The sequence below is a fragment of the Sturnira hondurensis genome, unplaced genomic scaffold (assembly GCF_014824575.4).
Source record: "Sturnira hondurensis isolate 20B ecotype Veracruz unplaced genomic scaffold, ASM1482457v3 Scaffold0006413, whole genome shotgun sequence".
Taxonomy (NCBI): domain Eukaryota; kingdom Metazoa; phylum Chordata; class Mammalia; order Chiroptera; family Phyllostomidae; genus Sturnira; species Sturnira hondurensis.
Genome location: NW_028079044.1, coordinates 11,042,121 through 11,056,237, shown reverse-complemented (window position 1 = coordinate 11,056,237; position 14,117 = coordinate 11,042,121). Strand labels below are relative to the sequence as shown.

General features: G+C 34.1%; 1 protein-coding gene across 2 annotated transcripts in view; it reads left to right on the top strand.

Annotated features, from left to right (window-relative positions):
- Nucleotides 1–8,543, top strand: part of XPO1 (exportin 1) — a 45,367-nt gene extending 36,824 nt beyond the window's left edge. For both annotated transcript variants that reach the window (XM_037048005.1, XM_037048004.1), the window contains exons 13-25: nucleotides 222–360; nucleotides 552–733; nucleotides 812–968; nucleotides 1,057–1,220; nucleotides 1,489–1,623; nucleotides 2,186–2,369; nucleotides 2,666–2,772; nucleotides 4,633–4,827; nucleotides 5,442–5,610; nucleotides 6,149–6,283; nucleotides 6,366–6,525; nucleotides 6,606–6,702; nucleotides 7,486–8,543. In XM_037048005.1, coding sequence (XP_036903900.1) covers nucleotides 222–360; nucleotides 552–733; nucleotides 812–968; nucleotides 1,057–1,220; nucleotides 1,489–1,623; nucleotides 2,186–2,369; nucleotides 2,666–2,772; nucleotides 4,633–4,827; nucleotides 5,442–5,610; nucleotides 6,149–6,283; nucleotides 6,366–6,525; nucleotides 6,606–6,702; nucleotides 7,486–7,632 — 1,971 coding nt within the window. In that variant the 3' untranslated portion in view covers nucleotides 7,633–8,543. The remainder of the gene's footprint in view (nucleotides 1–221; nucleotides 361–551; nucleotides 734–811; nucleotides 969–1,056; nucleotides 1,221–1,488; nucleotides 1,624–2,185; nucleotides 2,370–2,665; nucleotides 2,773–4,632; nucleotides 4,828–5,441; nucleotides 5,611–6,148; nucleotides 6,284–6,365; nucleotides 6,526–6,605; nucleotides 6,703–7,485) is intronic.
- Nucleotides 8,544–14,117: the final 5,574 nt, after the last annotated feature.

Here is a 14,117-nt window from a genome sequence, read left to right as displayed (position 1 = left end):
ATATCTTAACTTTAAAAAAAAAAGTTATGTATTTTTAGAGAGGGGGGATGGGAAGGAGAAAGAGTGGGAGAGAAACATCAATGTGTGGTTGCCTCTCATGTGTCCCCTACTGGGGACCTGGCCTGCAGCCCAGGCATGTGCCCTGACTTACATCTTAACTTTATCACTGCATTTGATGTGGCTGATTGGAAAGACTTAACAAGGTTTTTCTTGTTGAATAGGTTCGTTTATTGATGGTTAGTCGTATGGCTAAGCCAGAGGAAGTATTAGTTGTAGAAAATGATCAAGGAGAAGTTGTAAGAGAATTCATGAAGGATACAGATTCCATAAATTTATATAAGAATATGAGAGAAACATTAGGTAAGTCAGTATTTATTTAATTTTTATCAATGCGGTTCTGTTCTAGGTTGAAAATATTTAGGAAAAGTGGTACACCTAGTTTCTGAATCTTACAATGGCCATTTTATTAATGTGCTGCTCTCCCCTTGGTAAAAATCTTTCTGTTCATTAAGTTTTGCATTTGAAACATTTGGAATTTTTTTCCTTTGTAGTTTATCTTACTCATCTGGATTATGTAGATACAGAAAGAATAATGACTGAGAAACTTCACAATCAAGTGAATGGTACAGAGTGGTCATGGAAAAATTTAAATACATTGTGTTGGGCAATAGGCTCTATTAGTGGAGCAATGCATGAAGAGGATGAAAAACGATTTCTTGTTACAGTTATAAAGGTATGCATGTTGTATGTGTGGACTGAAATCATTAGATAACTTATATTATAAATTACTGAAAGTTGTCTTATTTTACAGGATCTATTAGGATTATGTGAACAGAAAAGAGGCAAAGATAATAAAGCTATCATTGCATCAAACATCATGTACATAGTAGGTCAATATCCACGATTTTTAAGAGCTCACTGGAAATTTTTGAAGACAGTAGTTAACAAGCTGTTTGAATTCATGCATGGTAAATTCTCCATATATTTTATTTAGTTTATTTTGGTTGAACAAAAGATATTTCTTAACTTTTTAAATAAATGTTTTTGTTTCATTAGAGACCCATGATGGAGTCCAAGACATGGCTTGTGATACTTTCATTAAAATAGCTCAGAAATGTCGCAGGCATTTTGTTCAGGTTCAGGTTGGAGAAGTAATGCCGTTTATCGATGAGATTTTGAACAACATTAACACTATAATTTGTGATCTTCAGCCTCAACAGGTATGGGAGATTTTAGCATATATTCTTAGACAGTAACTATTGTTTTAGTCAGAATTTATTAACAGGACTGGAAAGTGTGCCACTATTGGATTCAGTTCGTGTCTGGTTTTCATAGTGAAGCAGAAATTCAGCCAGAAATTGGTTAGGCTATATATTCTTATCTTGTATAATTACTTCTGGCACTTTAATTAAATAAGTTTAGTATATGCCTGAATTGCATGGTTTTCTTATTACAATGTAAAAATAACATGTCTGCCTTTTAACGTAGGTCCATACATTTTATGAAGCTGTGGGGTACATGATTGGTGCACAAACAGACCAAACAGTACAAGAACATTTGATAGAAAAATACATGCTACTTCCGAATCAAGTTTGGGATAGCATAATCCAGCAGGCAACCAAAGTAAGTTATATTACTTTTTGCAAAAGTTCTAATGGAATTCAAGATTATTACTTATAAAAGCATTGAATTCCATACTATTGACATGTATAGTTGATTGATAAATGGTCTGTGCTTTTCCACATTCTTTTAAAATACAGTAGTATATTTTTATTTTGTTTTGCTGGTAAATTGGGAATATTTTACACTGATCTTAATTGTAGGTATTGGTAATAAACTTCTGTGTTTGTTACACCATTTGGGGTTAACAAATGTGACTATGATTTTGAAATAAAATGGGTAGCCCTGGCTGGTGTGGATTGACCAGGGGCCTGTGAAGCAAAGGGTCACTGGTTTGGTTCCAAGTCAGGGCACATGCCTGGGTCGTGGGCCAGGTCCCCAGTGGGGGACACATGAGAGGCATCCACACACTGATGTTTCTCCCCTACTCTTTCTCCTTCCCCTCTCTCTAAAAATAAGTAAATAAATAAATAAAATATTTTTTAAAAATAAGATGGGTAGTGTTTTTTTGCTTTAGTAATTACAAGGATAATTCTGTGATAAATAAATACTTTTTGTTTCACAGAATGTGGATATACTTAAAGATCCTGAAACAGTCAAGCAGCTTGGTAGCATATTGAAAACAAATGTGAGAGCCTGCAAAGCTGTGGGACACCCCTTTGTAATTCAGCTTGGAAGAATTTACTTAGATATGCTTAATGTATACAAGTGCCTCAGTGAAAATATTTCTGCAGCTATCCAAGCCAATGGTAAGTGATTTTGAATTTTTATGGAATGCTATATAGCATCAGTTATATTAAGGCAATGTTCACTGCCTTAGTGTAAGAATTTTATACTTCTAACAGAATTTAAATAACCCTTCCTCCAAGTAACTCTAGGTAATTTTTTAACCAATTGCATGCCCCTTGCTTTATAAAATTAGTATTATTTCTTCAATAAATTTATCTTGATAGTTTTTTAATGGTAAATAATATTGGAATCACATGTAATTACCAGTATAGAATTTTAGTTGTCAAGTTGGTTTCCACTTGATTATATTTTTTAGGTGAGATGGTTACAAAGCAACCGTTGATTAGAAGTATGCGAACAGTAAAAAGGGAAACTTTAAAGTTAATATCTGGTTGGGTGAGCCGGTCTAATGATCCACAGATGGTAAGTGAGACGATGTGATGTGCTTTTTGTTTAAGTTGATAATGCATTCTCTGGAATATGCTTTATCTCTGTATGCATTTGGCTGATTTAAAGTAACTTCAACCCTGGCTGGTGTGGCTCAGTGGATTGAGCCCCAGCCTGTGAAGCAAGGGGTCACTGGTTCGATTCCCCAGTCAAGGTACATTCCTGGGTTGCAGGCTAGGACCCCAGTAGGGGGTGTGTGAAACACATTGATGTATCTCTCCCTCTCTGCCTCACTTTCCCTCTAAAAATAAACAAAATCTTTTTTAAAAAAATAAAGATAATTTCAATGTCTACTGAGTCCTTGAGTACTTAAAAATAGTAGCCATTATAAGCAATCTTCCAGAGAAATTGCTGTTATTTGGAGAAGGTGGTGATATGTAACAAGATTGCTGAGATTGGCTCATTTTTATTTTTTTATGAATAGATCATCGAGTTCAGATGAAATACTTGTGTTCATGATTTTCAAAGCAATTTACAAAGCTGCCATTAGTTTGCTTCTTCAGTGAGTGCTTTCTGAGCTGAGGATTTGAAATTGAAAGTCTTATACTCTTTTACTGCTTTTAGTGTTAAATCATTTCCAGAAAGGAATGTGGTTTTCAGAAAGTAAATTAGTTCCATGTGCCTTGACTTGGAAAAATGTAAATTATTTTTAATTATTGTTAAACTTTTTCATTTTCTTGGTCCTTGAAATAGTACAAAAAGTCCTATCCTGCTAACTGCTGTGTGGAAATAGTGGTTGGCAAGTGGTTCCAAATTAATCTCCTTGTATAATTTTGAAATTTTCATGCTGTTGATAAGGAAACAGCATGAAAAGGAATTGATAAGGAAATAATTTTCAGGAAAACAATTGTAGAATTTTCAAGGTATCAGATTTAAATATTGAAAAGTTTTGAACATGTGCATTATAAAAGCAGAACTAACTAAAATTAGGAAGTTAAAAAGGTTGGATTGATGGAATTGTGAAGATCATAATTTATAGTAGCTTGGGCAAATTTCAGATAATTACAAAGATAGCATCATTATATTTTACATGAAGAGTTTATGTTAACGTTTGGGGCAGTGAATTCAAAGCTATTAAAAAACACTTCAGATCCAGTTTGTAGGGAAAGAATTATTTCAGTCAGTATGAAGAGAAGAAATGAGAGGTACAAAATAAGTAATTCAAAATACAATTTTGTTCTTTTCCATCACAACTCACTAAACCTGTTTTGTGTGGTAGGGTGCTTACTAACTAGCAATCTTCACTTAACAAAGCATTGGTTGTGTTTATTGTATACATCTTACTAGAGAACCTATTTAAAAGCATGGAAGTTAAACCTGAATATGGCTAAGTTTATTGAGAATTATGGAAACCCCACACAGTTTTTCTGGTGTTTTTATGAGAAGTGATAGCTGTTGTTTTATTAAAATAACATATGGAGTATCTGCTTTTGGTTAGATACGGATATGAGTACCTTGGTTTTTATAGATATTATTTGTTGCAGAAACTGATACAATTCAGTTAGGAAGACTTTTCCTTTCTGTTAGGTTATTCCTCCTACATACGTAGTATCACTGGAATCCTCGTGCCACCATAGCTCTGAGTCATTCACTTGGTTTTTGGACCTTAGTTTCCTTGGTAATTATCAGTTTGAGCTATAATATGTTCTTGTCCCTTCCCAGCCTATTGTGATGTCTTGGTTGGTTTTAGTAAAATGTTTTGGTGTACCCAAAAGCTAGATTCAAAGCACAGGATTTCCAGTTTATAGTAGACCAGCCTTAGAGATTACAGGACCTCACTTTTTATAATAGTGACCAAATGCATGGATTAAACTTAAAAGGTCTTTTTTTTAACAGGTAGCTGAAAATTTTGTTCCTCCTCTGTTGGATGCAGTTCTCATTGATTATCAGAGAAATGTCCCAGCTGCTAGAGAACCAGAAGTGCTTAGTACTATGGCTATTATTGTCAACAAGTTGGGAGGACATATAACAGCTGAAATACCTCAAATATTTGATGCAGTTTTTGAATGCACATTGAATATGATAAATAAGGTAATATGATTTACATTTTAGTTAAAAATGGGTAATTCTGCAGGATAAGTTTTGGAGTTTAATGTTTAAACAAAAAGAAAACAAATGTAACATTCAAATGGGAACTTGAATTTATTCAAATCTCGGTGTACTTCAGACATTAAGAATTTATGTATATTTGTTTAAATAAAAAGGCAGGCCTACATTTGCAGTTACAAAAGTATGTGTTTTATAAGGCATGAGAAAATACATTAACCTAGAAAAGAAATGTTAGTATACAAATTTACACAATAGCTAGCAACTTTTCTAACTTGTATTATGGTCTCAAAGTCACTAAAATTAAGTGATAACAGTCTCAGAGTTATTAGAAAAAGTGTTCTTCATGTGCATTTCAATGGTTCTTTGATAATGTGACCTTGTGTTTCCTCATTTTCATAATTCATTTGTTTGATAAATGGTAACTTTATTTCCAATGAGAGGTGAATTCTATTGTCTTTGGATTTGCCTTTCAGGGTTCATACATCTTTATGGGTTCCACTAACAAGTATATTGAATTTAACGTTTGCTTTTCCAATCCCATTTAACATGTTATTAAGGTATTTAAACTTGATTTTGTTTCCACCATTTACTTTTAGGACTTTGAAGAATATCCTGAACATAGAACAAACTTTTTCTTACTACTTCAGGCTGTCAATTCTCATTGTTTCCCAGCATTTCTGGCTATTCCACCTGCACAGTTTAAACTTGTTTTGGATTCCATTATTTGGGCATTTAAACATACTATGAGAAATGTTGCTGATACAGGTAAATGCATATAGATGAAGTCCTTTTTATAAATTTGTCTGCCAGTCTACAGAATAGAGACGCTTAGAGATAGATGTATCATTGTAGACAGGTAGATATCACTTCATTTGTCACAGATTTCTCAGTTTTTCAATTGCATATGCAGACCTGAGTAAATCCTAAAAGTAGTTTGTCTATTTCAGACAAAGTCCATAGGCAGGATTAGTTACAGGGTTATGGGCATAAAATTTAAGGTAGGAAGAAGACCATCCCTTACCCATATAGGAACTTCTACTTAGGGTGTGCTGTTTTTGGTGTGGATGTGGACTGAATCAACCAATTCTCCAGACATAGTGGAATGGTAGTAGTGGTTATTATAGTCTATAAGTAAACAGACATTGACTTTAGTTGAACTCCATTACTGATAGAAGGTAATTTAATCAAATAATCACTAGCTTAAAAGGGAGAATGGGTTTTGAATCAGAATAGTTTGTTGGTGAAACACTATTATGAATAATGTTTATCAGTCTGTGATTTGCCAATGTTTTGTGTATTTTAGGCTTACAGATCCTTTTTACACTCTTACAAAATGTTGCACAAGAGGAAGCTGCAGCTCAGAGTTTTTATCAGACTTATTTTTGTGATATTCTTCAACATATCTTTTCTGTTGTGACAGACACCTCACATACTGCTGGTAAGAATTTGAAACTATAAAAATACTAAGTGTTTCAGTTGTTATTAAATCTTAGAGTTAATAATGTTCTTTTTATCAACAGGTTTGACAATGCATGCGTCAATACTTGCATATATGTTTAATTTGGTTGAAGAAGGAAAAATAAGTACACCATTAAATCCTGGGAATCCAGTTAACAACCAAATGTTTATTCAGGAATATGTGGCTAATCTCCTTAAGTCTGCATTCCCTCATCTACAAGAGTAAATATATATAATTGTAATAAACACAATTTTCATTTTTAAAAAGGTGATTATTTTAATTATTGTGTTTTGATTTGCAGTGCTCAAGTAAAGCTCTTTGTGACGGGGCTTTTCAGCTTAAATCAGGATATTCCTGCTTTCAAGGAACATCTTAGGGATTTCCTAGTACAAATAAAGGTATGCATTTTATTTACATTTGCAGAAATATTGAGACTTAATTATTATTTAAGTGCATTGTAGAATTACTCTATCTATAGTGTAAAATGAATGGGCTTTTAAAATAATGTACATTCTTAGTACTGTGAGATTGATTACAGAATGAAAAACAGTCAAGACCAGGAAGAGTACAGGTTTGAAATACTGTTTTTCTGAAACTTTCTATTAATTCATTTTGGTCCGGACTGGTGTGGTTGATTTTTGTTGGGCATTGCCCAGCAAGGCAAAAGAAAGTTCACCAGTTGGATTCCTGGTTGGTTGTAGCACATTGCCTGGGTTGTGGGTTTGGCCCCCAGTTGGGTGTGCAATAGGCAATCAGCAGTTGTTTCTCTTTCTTCTTCCTCCATCCTGTCTTCTAAAATTAATAAGTAAATAAGAAAGAAAGAAATCTAGCTTAGTGTAAAAAATCCATAAAGTAGAAGGAGAATGAAAATTACTTAATACAGCTATGAAGACAATTATAGCTAAAGTTGGTCATTAGTCTTAGGAAAAAAACAGCTTTCTTGTTATCTTTGCTTATGAAAAATTTTTCTATCATACTAGGACTCTCTTGTATAACCTTTTCTCCCTCCACTAACACTTTTGGTTTTTAATTCTGCCACATCATAACATAATTTGAACCTAACCAATTGATGGAAAAAAATATATCCCTTGTCTAAATAGGGATATGCTTATCTGTACTTTTTTACCCCTAAAGATTTATTAATTTTTTTTGTAATATATATATGTTAACCTTTATTGCAGGAGTTTGCAGGTGAAGATACATCTGATCTGTTTTTGGAAGAAAGAGAAACAGCCCTTCGACAGGCTCAAGAAGAGAAACATAAACTTCAAATGTCTGTCCCTGGCATCCTTAATCCACATGAAATTCCAGAAGAAATGTGTGATTAAAATCAGAAGTCATTTTGTTTGTTTGTTTGTTTGTTTGTTTTTCCTTCCTCTGCAACTCTCGTTAGCAGAAGAAAACAGCATCTGGATATTTGTCGACCAAAATGATGCCAATTTGTAAATTAAAATGTCACCTAGTGGCCCTTTTTCTTAAGTGTTTTTGTATAAGAAATTTTCTGTGAAATACCTTCCATTGTTAAAGCTTTTGTTGGTCATCTTTATTTAGTTTGCATGAAGTTGAAAATTAAGGCATTTTTAAAAAATTCTACTTCATGCCTGTTTTGTGGTTGGGATGGGGGGAGGAGGCAAATTGGATTTGAACAGATACTTGTAAATTCTAATGCAAAATTTACACAATTTTTTTTTCTGTAAACAATACCAATTTTTAATTAGGGAGCATTTTCTTTCTGGCCTGTATTTCAGCCTAGAAGAAAAATAATGAGTAAAACAAATTGCATTCTTAAAAGAATTATAGTGCTGCATTATCTGAAGTAAGCACTTCTTGGACTGAATTGTTTGTCTAGACTACATGTATTACAAGTCTGTATGGCAAGTTTGCAGCAAGATCATGTGCATATCATCCCATTGTAAAGCGACTTCAAAAATATGTGAACACAGTTAGTTATTTTTACACAGTTCTTTTTTTGGTTTTGTGTGTGTGTGCTGTCGCTTGTCGACAACAGCTTTTTGTTTTCCTCAATGAGGAGTGTTGCTCATTTGTGAGCCTTCATTAACTCAAAGTGAAATGGTTAAAAATATTTATCCTGTTAGAATAGGCTGCATCTTTTTAACAACTCATTAAAAAAAAACAAAACTGGCTTTTGAGATGACTTATACTAATTTACATTGTTTACCAAGCTGTAGTGCTTTAAGAACACTACTTAAAAAAGCAAAATAAACTTGGTTTACATTAATTTTATTGGCTCAAAATTATTCCTATATTAATGAGAGTGGTTATGTTTAGGTATTACATTTTAACATGACACTTGAAACCTGTTAATATAACAGTATTTTTTCAGTCTGGGAGGTCAGGTAAAATGCAGTCAGGTAAAATGAATATGACACCTTCTGTTCACAAGAAACGATCTCTCATTGGATACATTTTATCTTTATTTGTGATTAAAGAGTGTCTCTAGAAACTACATTAAAGCCTAAGCATTTAAAGGGTTGTATTCCTAATTTAGGTGTGTGGCAAAACTGCCATCATTTCGGTACATTTATAATCCTGCATAAAGCAGTTCATTTCTAGAACTCAAATGGTTAAGAATTTGTTCAAAGGGGAATATTGGAAGACTTTATTTTAAGTTTTAGCTCTATTAACATTGTTTCAGACTTAATTATTGGTGTAAAGCCTTAAAATGTTTTCAGACTTTTTAAAATATATTTTATTGATTATACCATTACAGTTGTCCTGTTCCCCCCCTTCATTCCCCTCTACCCGCACACTCCCTCCCCCACCATTCTACCCCCCTTAGTTTATAGCCACGTGTCTCAAGTTCTTTATATTCTATATTTCCCATACTGTTCTTGGCCCTCCCCCCTATTTTCTACCTACCTTCTATGCTACTTATTCTCAGACGTTTTCTTGAATCACGTAAAGAGCTTAGGCAGTGATTGTTTGCTCTGTTTCAATTAGGTATATAAAGTATATAATGTTGGTTTATAATATCTGTCACTATTTTCAATGATGTTCATGTAGTAATTTTGTTACCTTCCCATGGCCTCACTGGCTTCTTGATACGGTCAGGATGTTGCAAGAAACCAAGGTTTGGCTTGGGAAACAAGGTTAGTCCACTTTGAATTAGAAATGACTGCCAACTGTGGGTTCAACTGCCAAAAGTAAATTTATATCTTTGAATTAATGATTAAATATAAACAAAATAATAATTTCTTCAAAGTTTAAAATGTATAAGCTTGACACATTCAAGGAAAATTCATAAACTGAATTAGGAAGTCAGGTTTAAGTGCTTTCATTTAAAGTGGATCTCATGAGAGGTATATTCTGTTCCATTAGGCAAGTGCACATACACTCCAAATTTTGTATCTACTTGTAGGTCCCTGATTTAATGATACAGTTTTTATGCAAACAATAGCTAATCGTAATTGTACACTGGGTTTCTTTTTGGTTAGTGATTTATTTATCTTGCATACTCTCACATATCAATATACACAGAACTTTGTCATTTTCTAGGGCTGCAACATACTCCATTGAATGAATATACCATAATGAATTTGACCAGTGTCGTGTAGTGATTGTCAAGTCTGGATTCCTGTCAGGGTTTGAAGTCCAACTCCAGCATTACTTGTGTGACCTTAAGCAAATCATTCAGCCTCTCCAAACCTCAATTTCCTCATCTGTAAAATTAGAATATTTATCCATAGGTTATGCATTTTTAGTCATAACAAAAAGACCATGGATATGTAGCTGTGTATTTAGTTCCGTTTCACTAGTATGTTGTATAGATAAGAGCAGAGGCCTACCAGATTTTCAAAATTATCCTTGTAATCTACTCATAAGTCCTTATGTATGAACTTAGGCAATTTTAAATCTCCAAACCTCAGTTTATTTGTAAAATGGAAATACCTATCTCATAAAGCTAATTATTAAACCTATTAACATGTAAAGCATTTAGGACATTATCTGGCCCAGAGGTAGGTGAATTTCTTGAGGTTAATCTTCATGTGAATATATACAATAAGTAAATTTTTTCGAAGCAAAATAGTTGGACCAAAGGGTTAGTGCATTTTTAATTTTAATAAAGGTATAGGTTGAGATAACGACCTTCGTTCCTGTGATGTGATAAAATTGATACAAATTCTATAAACTCATTAGTTCAAGCTAATTGTTACAAGATACCTTGATAATTGGTAAAGTGGGTCTCCTCCTGCCTTAGTGACATCTGAGAAATACCTAGCATTTCTGCCAGTTCAGTTTATGCCACAGTAGGAAAAGAGCCCTTCAAAGGAATTTCTCTATCCCTTACATAGTTGTACTACTACTAAAAAATTTTTGTGTTGTTTTTAACAATAGTTTTGCGGAAGCACTGTCTGTCAGTTTGGGACAACACTTTTGGCCTCTGAATAATTTTTTTGCTTTGGTTTTATTTTTATTGTATAAGTATGCAGTTTTTGGTGTAGATAAATCATAACAGAATATTAAGTCATATCAAGGGTAAAAAGTTTCAAAAGTTTTTACATTCCTTTAAAATAGCTGAGTCTGCTGGGAATCAAAGCAGAAATAGATAAATATTGCAGTTCTGCAAAACTGAGAAGCAATTTTTAAAAAATCTTTTGTCACCCGAGAGACATGTGTCTGATCAAACAGGTATCAGCATGAACGTCTTGTTTAGAGAATCAAAACCCAAAGTTTTGTTAGTTGAAACATGTTTTCCATGAACAACTTTGTTGAGAACCAAAATTGTACCAGTACCAAGGTTTAGCTCTGTATGTTGATTATCGCAGGTTGCGTGCACGGGGATTAAATGTATCATCCAAAGTTAAATTTTTTAATAACATAAATAGCAATTAGGTTCTGTTCTAGCTCATGATTTTTTTCAATTGCAGTTTTGAAATTTTTTGAAATGAATATCATGACCCAGACCAGTGTGGCTCAATTGGTTCAGTGTTGTTCCACAAGGCAAAGGGTGGTCAATTCAATTCCAAGTCAGGGCACATAGTTGGGGGTTCAGTCCTTGATCAAGGCACATATGAGAAGCAACCAATTGATACTACTCTTCCTCTCTCCCCCCTCTAAAAACCTTTTTAAAAAATAAAGATATGATAGTATTTAGCAACAAAAGGGGGGTGGTGGATAACCTACTAATAGATGCAGCAAAATGAATGCTTCTCCAAAAACCACTTGGCTGGTGTGATTGGATTGAGTGTAGGGGTTGCTGGTTCAATTCCCAGTCACGGTCCATGCCTGGGTTGTGGCAGGTCCTATGTTAGGGGCATGCAAGAAGCAACTAAGCAATGTATCTCTCACACATCGATGTTTCTCTCCCCCTCTTTCTAAAATATTTTTTAAAAGGCAGACATGAAGGAGTGTATATATATGTAAAGTTGCATATATATAATTCATGAAGAAAAAACTAATGTAAGATAATAGTGATTATATGTATTTATTAAACAGCTTTATGTATAATGATTTTTTATTGGCCTTACAGAGATGATAGAAACATCTGAAATACCAAATCTTGTTAGTATATTAAAAATGGGTTGCCCTGGCTGATGTAGCACAGTGGATTGAACACAGGTCTGTGAACCAAAGGGTTGCTGGTTCGATTCCCAGTCAGGGCGAAGGCCAGGTCCCCAGTTAGGGGGTACATGAGAAGCAGCCACACATGGATGTGTCCCTTCCCCTCTCTAAAAATAAATCTCGAAAAAAGTAAAAAGCAACAATAAAATTATGATTGTATTTTTTGAACAGAGTGAGCCAGTTTTAGAAAATCTGGACTTTAAGCCAAAAAGTTTAGAAAATTTTCTGGATGTTTTAATTCACTATTAATGCACTGTGCTCAACTATTTTTGAATGATGTAATAAAAATATAAATTACTTTAATGGTAGGTAAGTTTGATTTTATACCATACATCAAAAAAAATGAATTCAATTATAGTTAGAAAGCAGAAAATTGAAGTAAGAATTGGAAGAATATTTAAACATTGTGGTTGCTTGTGGTGCAAGAGCTGAAAAAACAGGCCTGGCTGGTGTGGATCAGTGGATTGAGTGGCATCCTACAAACGAAAGGTTTGCTAGTTCGATTCCTAGTCAGAGCACCTGCCTGGGTTACAGGCCAGGTCCCAAGTGGGGGGCATATGAGAGGCAACCACACACTGATGTTTCTCTCCCTCTCTTCCACTGTTACCTCTGTCTAAATAAAGTCTTTTTAAAAACTGAAAAAGTAGTTTAGGAACTGAATCAAGCCTTACATATTTAATAGAGACAAGAAAAAATTGAAGTAAACCTTTGGAAAATGAAATTTTCTTAAGATTTGGCTTTAATATTCTGACAGATGTATTTTTGGTTTTACAAGAATACTGTTTCAGCTACAGTTGACGTTGATCCAATAACAATAAATCATATATATAAAACTATAGAAACTATCAGATGTGGAAGATGAAGTGAAATATGACATACAAAATAAAGATTCAATTCTAAGAGAAAGGTTATCCAAGCAATTACATGAATGTGTTTTATCATTACAGTGGAATGAAAAATACAATGAACTTTGAAGTTATTTCAACACTCGAAGTCTGTATTTTGACCAGATTATAAAGGTGAAAAAAAATTAAGTAATTAACTGATATTCCAACTCATGACTTTATGACTTAGTTTATGGTAGAGGTACTAAATATAAATTTCAGTATTTTTGTTTGAAAATTTTGAAGGTAACTGTAGTTCAGCAGGAGCTGAGCTAAAAATACTGAAACTACATTTACTGTCTCAGTTTAATGGAGAAGTCTGGAAGAAATCTGCATGGATACATTTAAGGGACAGTTGGAAAACTCAGGAAATGAAATGTTCTTAAATCTACTTGAGTTATCATTCCTGACTTCATAAAGATTGTATCCTTTTTCTTCACAAGCAATTTCTGAGAATGCCTATTTTTTCTTTTTAATATATTTTATTGACTATACCATTACAGTTGTCCCATTTCCCCCCTTCATTCCCCTCCACCCTGCACACCCCTCCCCCTCCATTCCTCCCCCTTTAGTTTAAGTCCATGTGTCATAAGTTCTTTAGATTCTATATTTCTCATACTATTCTTGCCCTCCCCCCTATCTGTTTTCTACCTACCGTCTATGCTACTTACTCTCTATACCTTCTCCCCCCTTTTCCTCCTCCCACTCCCCTGTTGCTAACCCTCCATGTGATCTTCATTTCTATGGTTCTGCTCCTGATATAGCTGTCCTCTTCGTTTGCTTTTGTTTTAGGTGTGGTTAATGACTGAGTTTGCTGTCCTTTCACTGTTCATATTTTTATCTTCTTTTTCTTAGATAAGTCCATGTAACATTTCATATAATAAGGGCTTGGTGATGATGATAAACTCCTTCAACTTGACCTTACCTGAGAAGCACTTTATCTGTCCTTCCATTCTAAATGAAAGCCTTGCTGGATAAAGCAATCTGGGATGTGGGTCTCTGGATTTCATGACTTGGAATTCTTTCCAGCCCCTTCTTGCCTGCAAGGTCTCCCTTGAGAAATGCGCTGACAGTCTGATGGGAACTCCTTTGTAGGTGATTGTCCCCCTATCTCTTGCTGCTTCTAGGATTCTCTCCTTTATTTTAATCTTGGCTAATGTAATTATGATGTGCCTTGATGTGTTTCTTCTTGGGTCCATCTTTCCTGGGACTCTCTTGAGTTTCCTGGATTTCCTGGAAGTCCATTTCCTTTGCCAGACTGGGGAAGTTCTCCTTTATTATTTGTTCAAATAAGTTTTCCACTCATGGCTGTTCCTCTTCCCCTTCTGGTACCCCTATAATTTGGA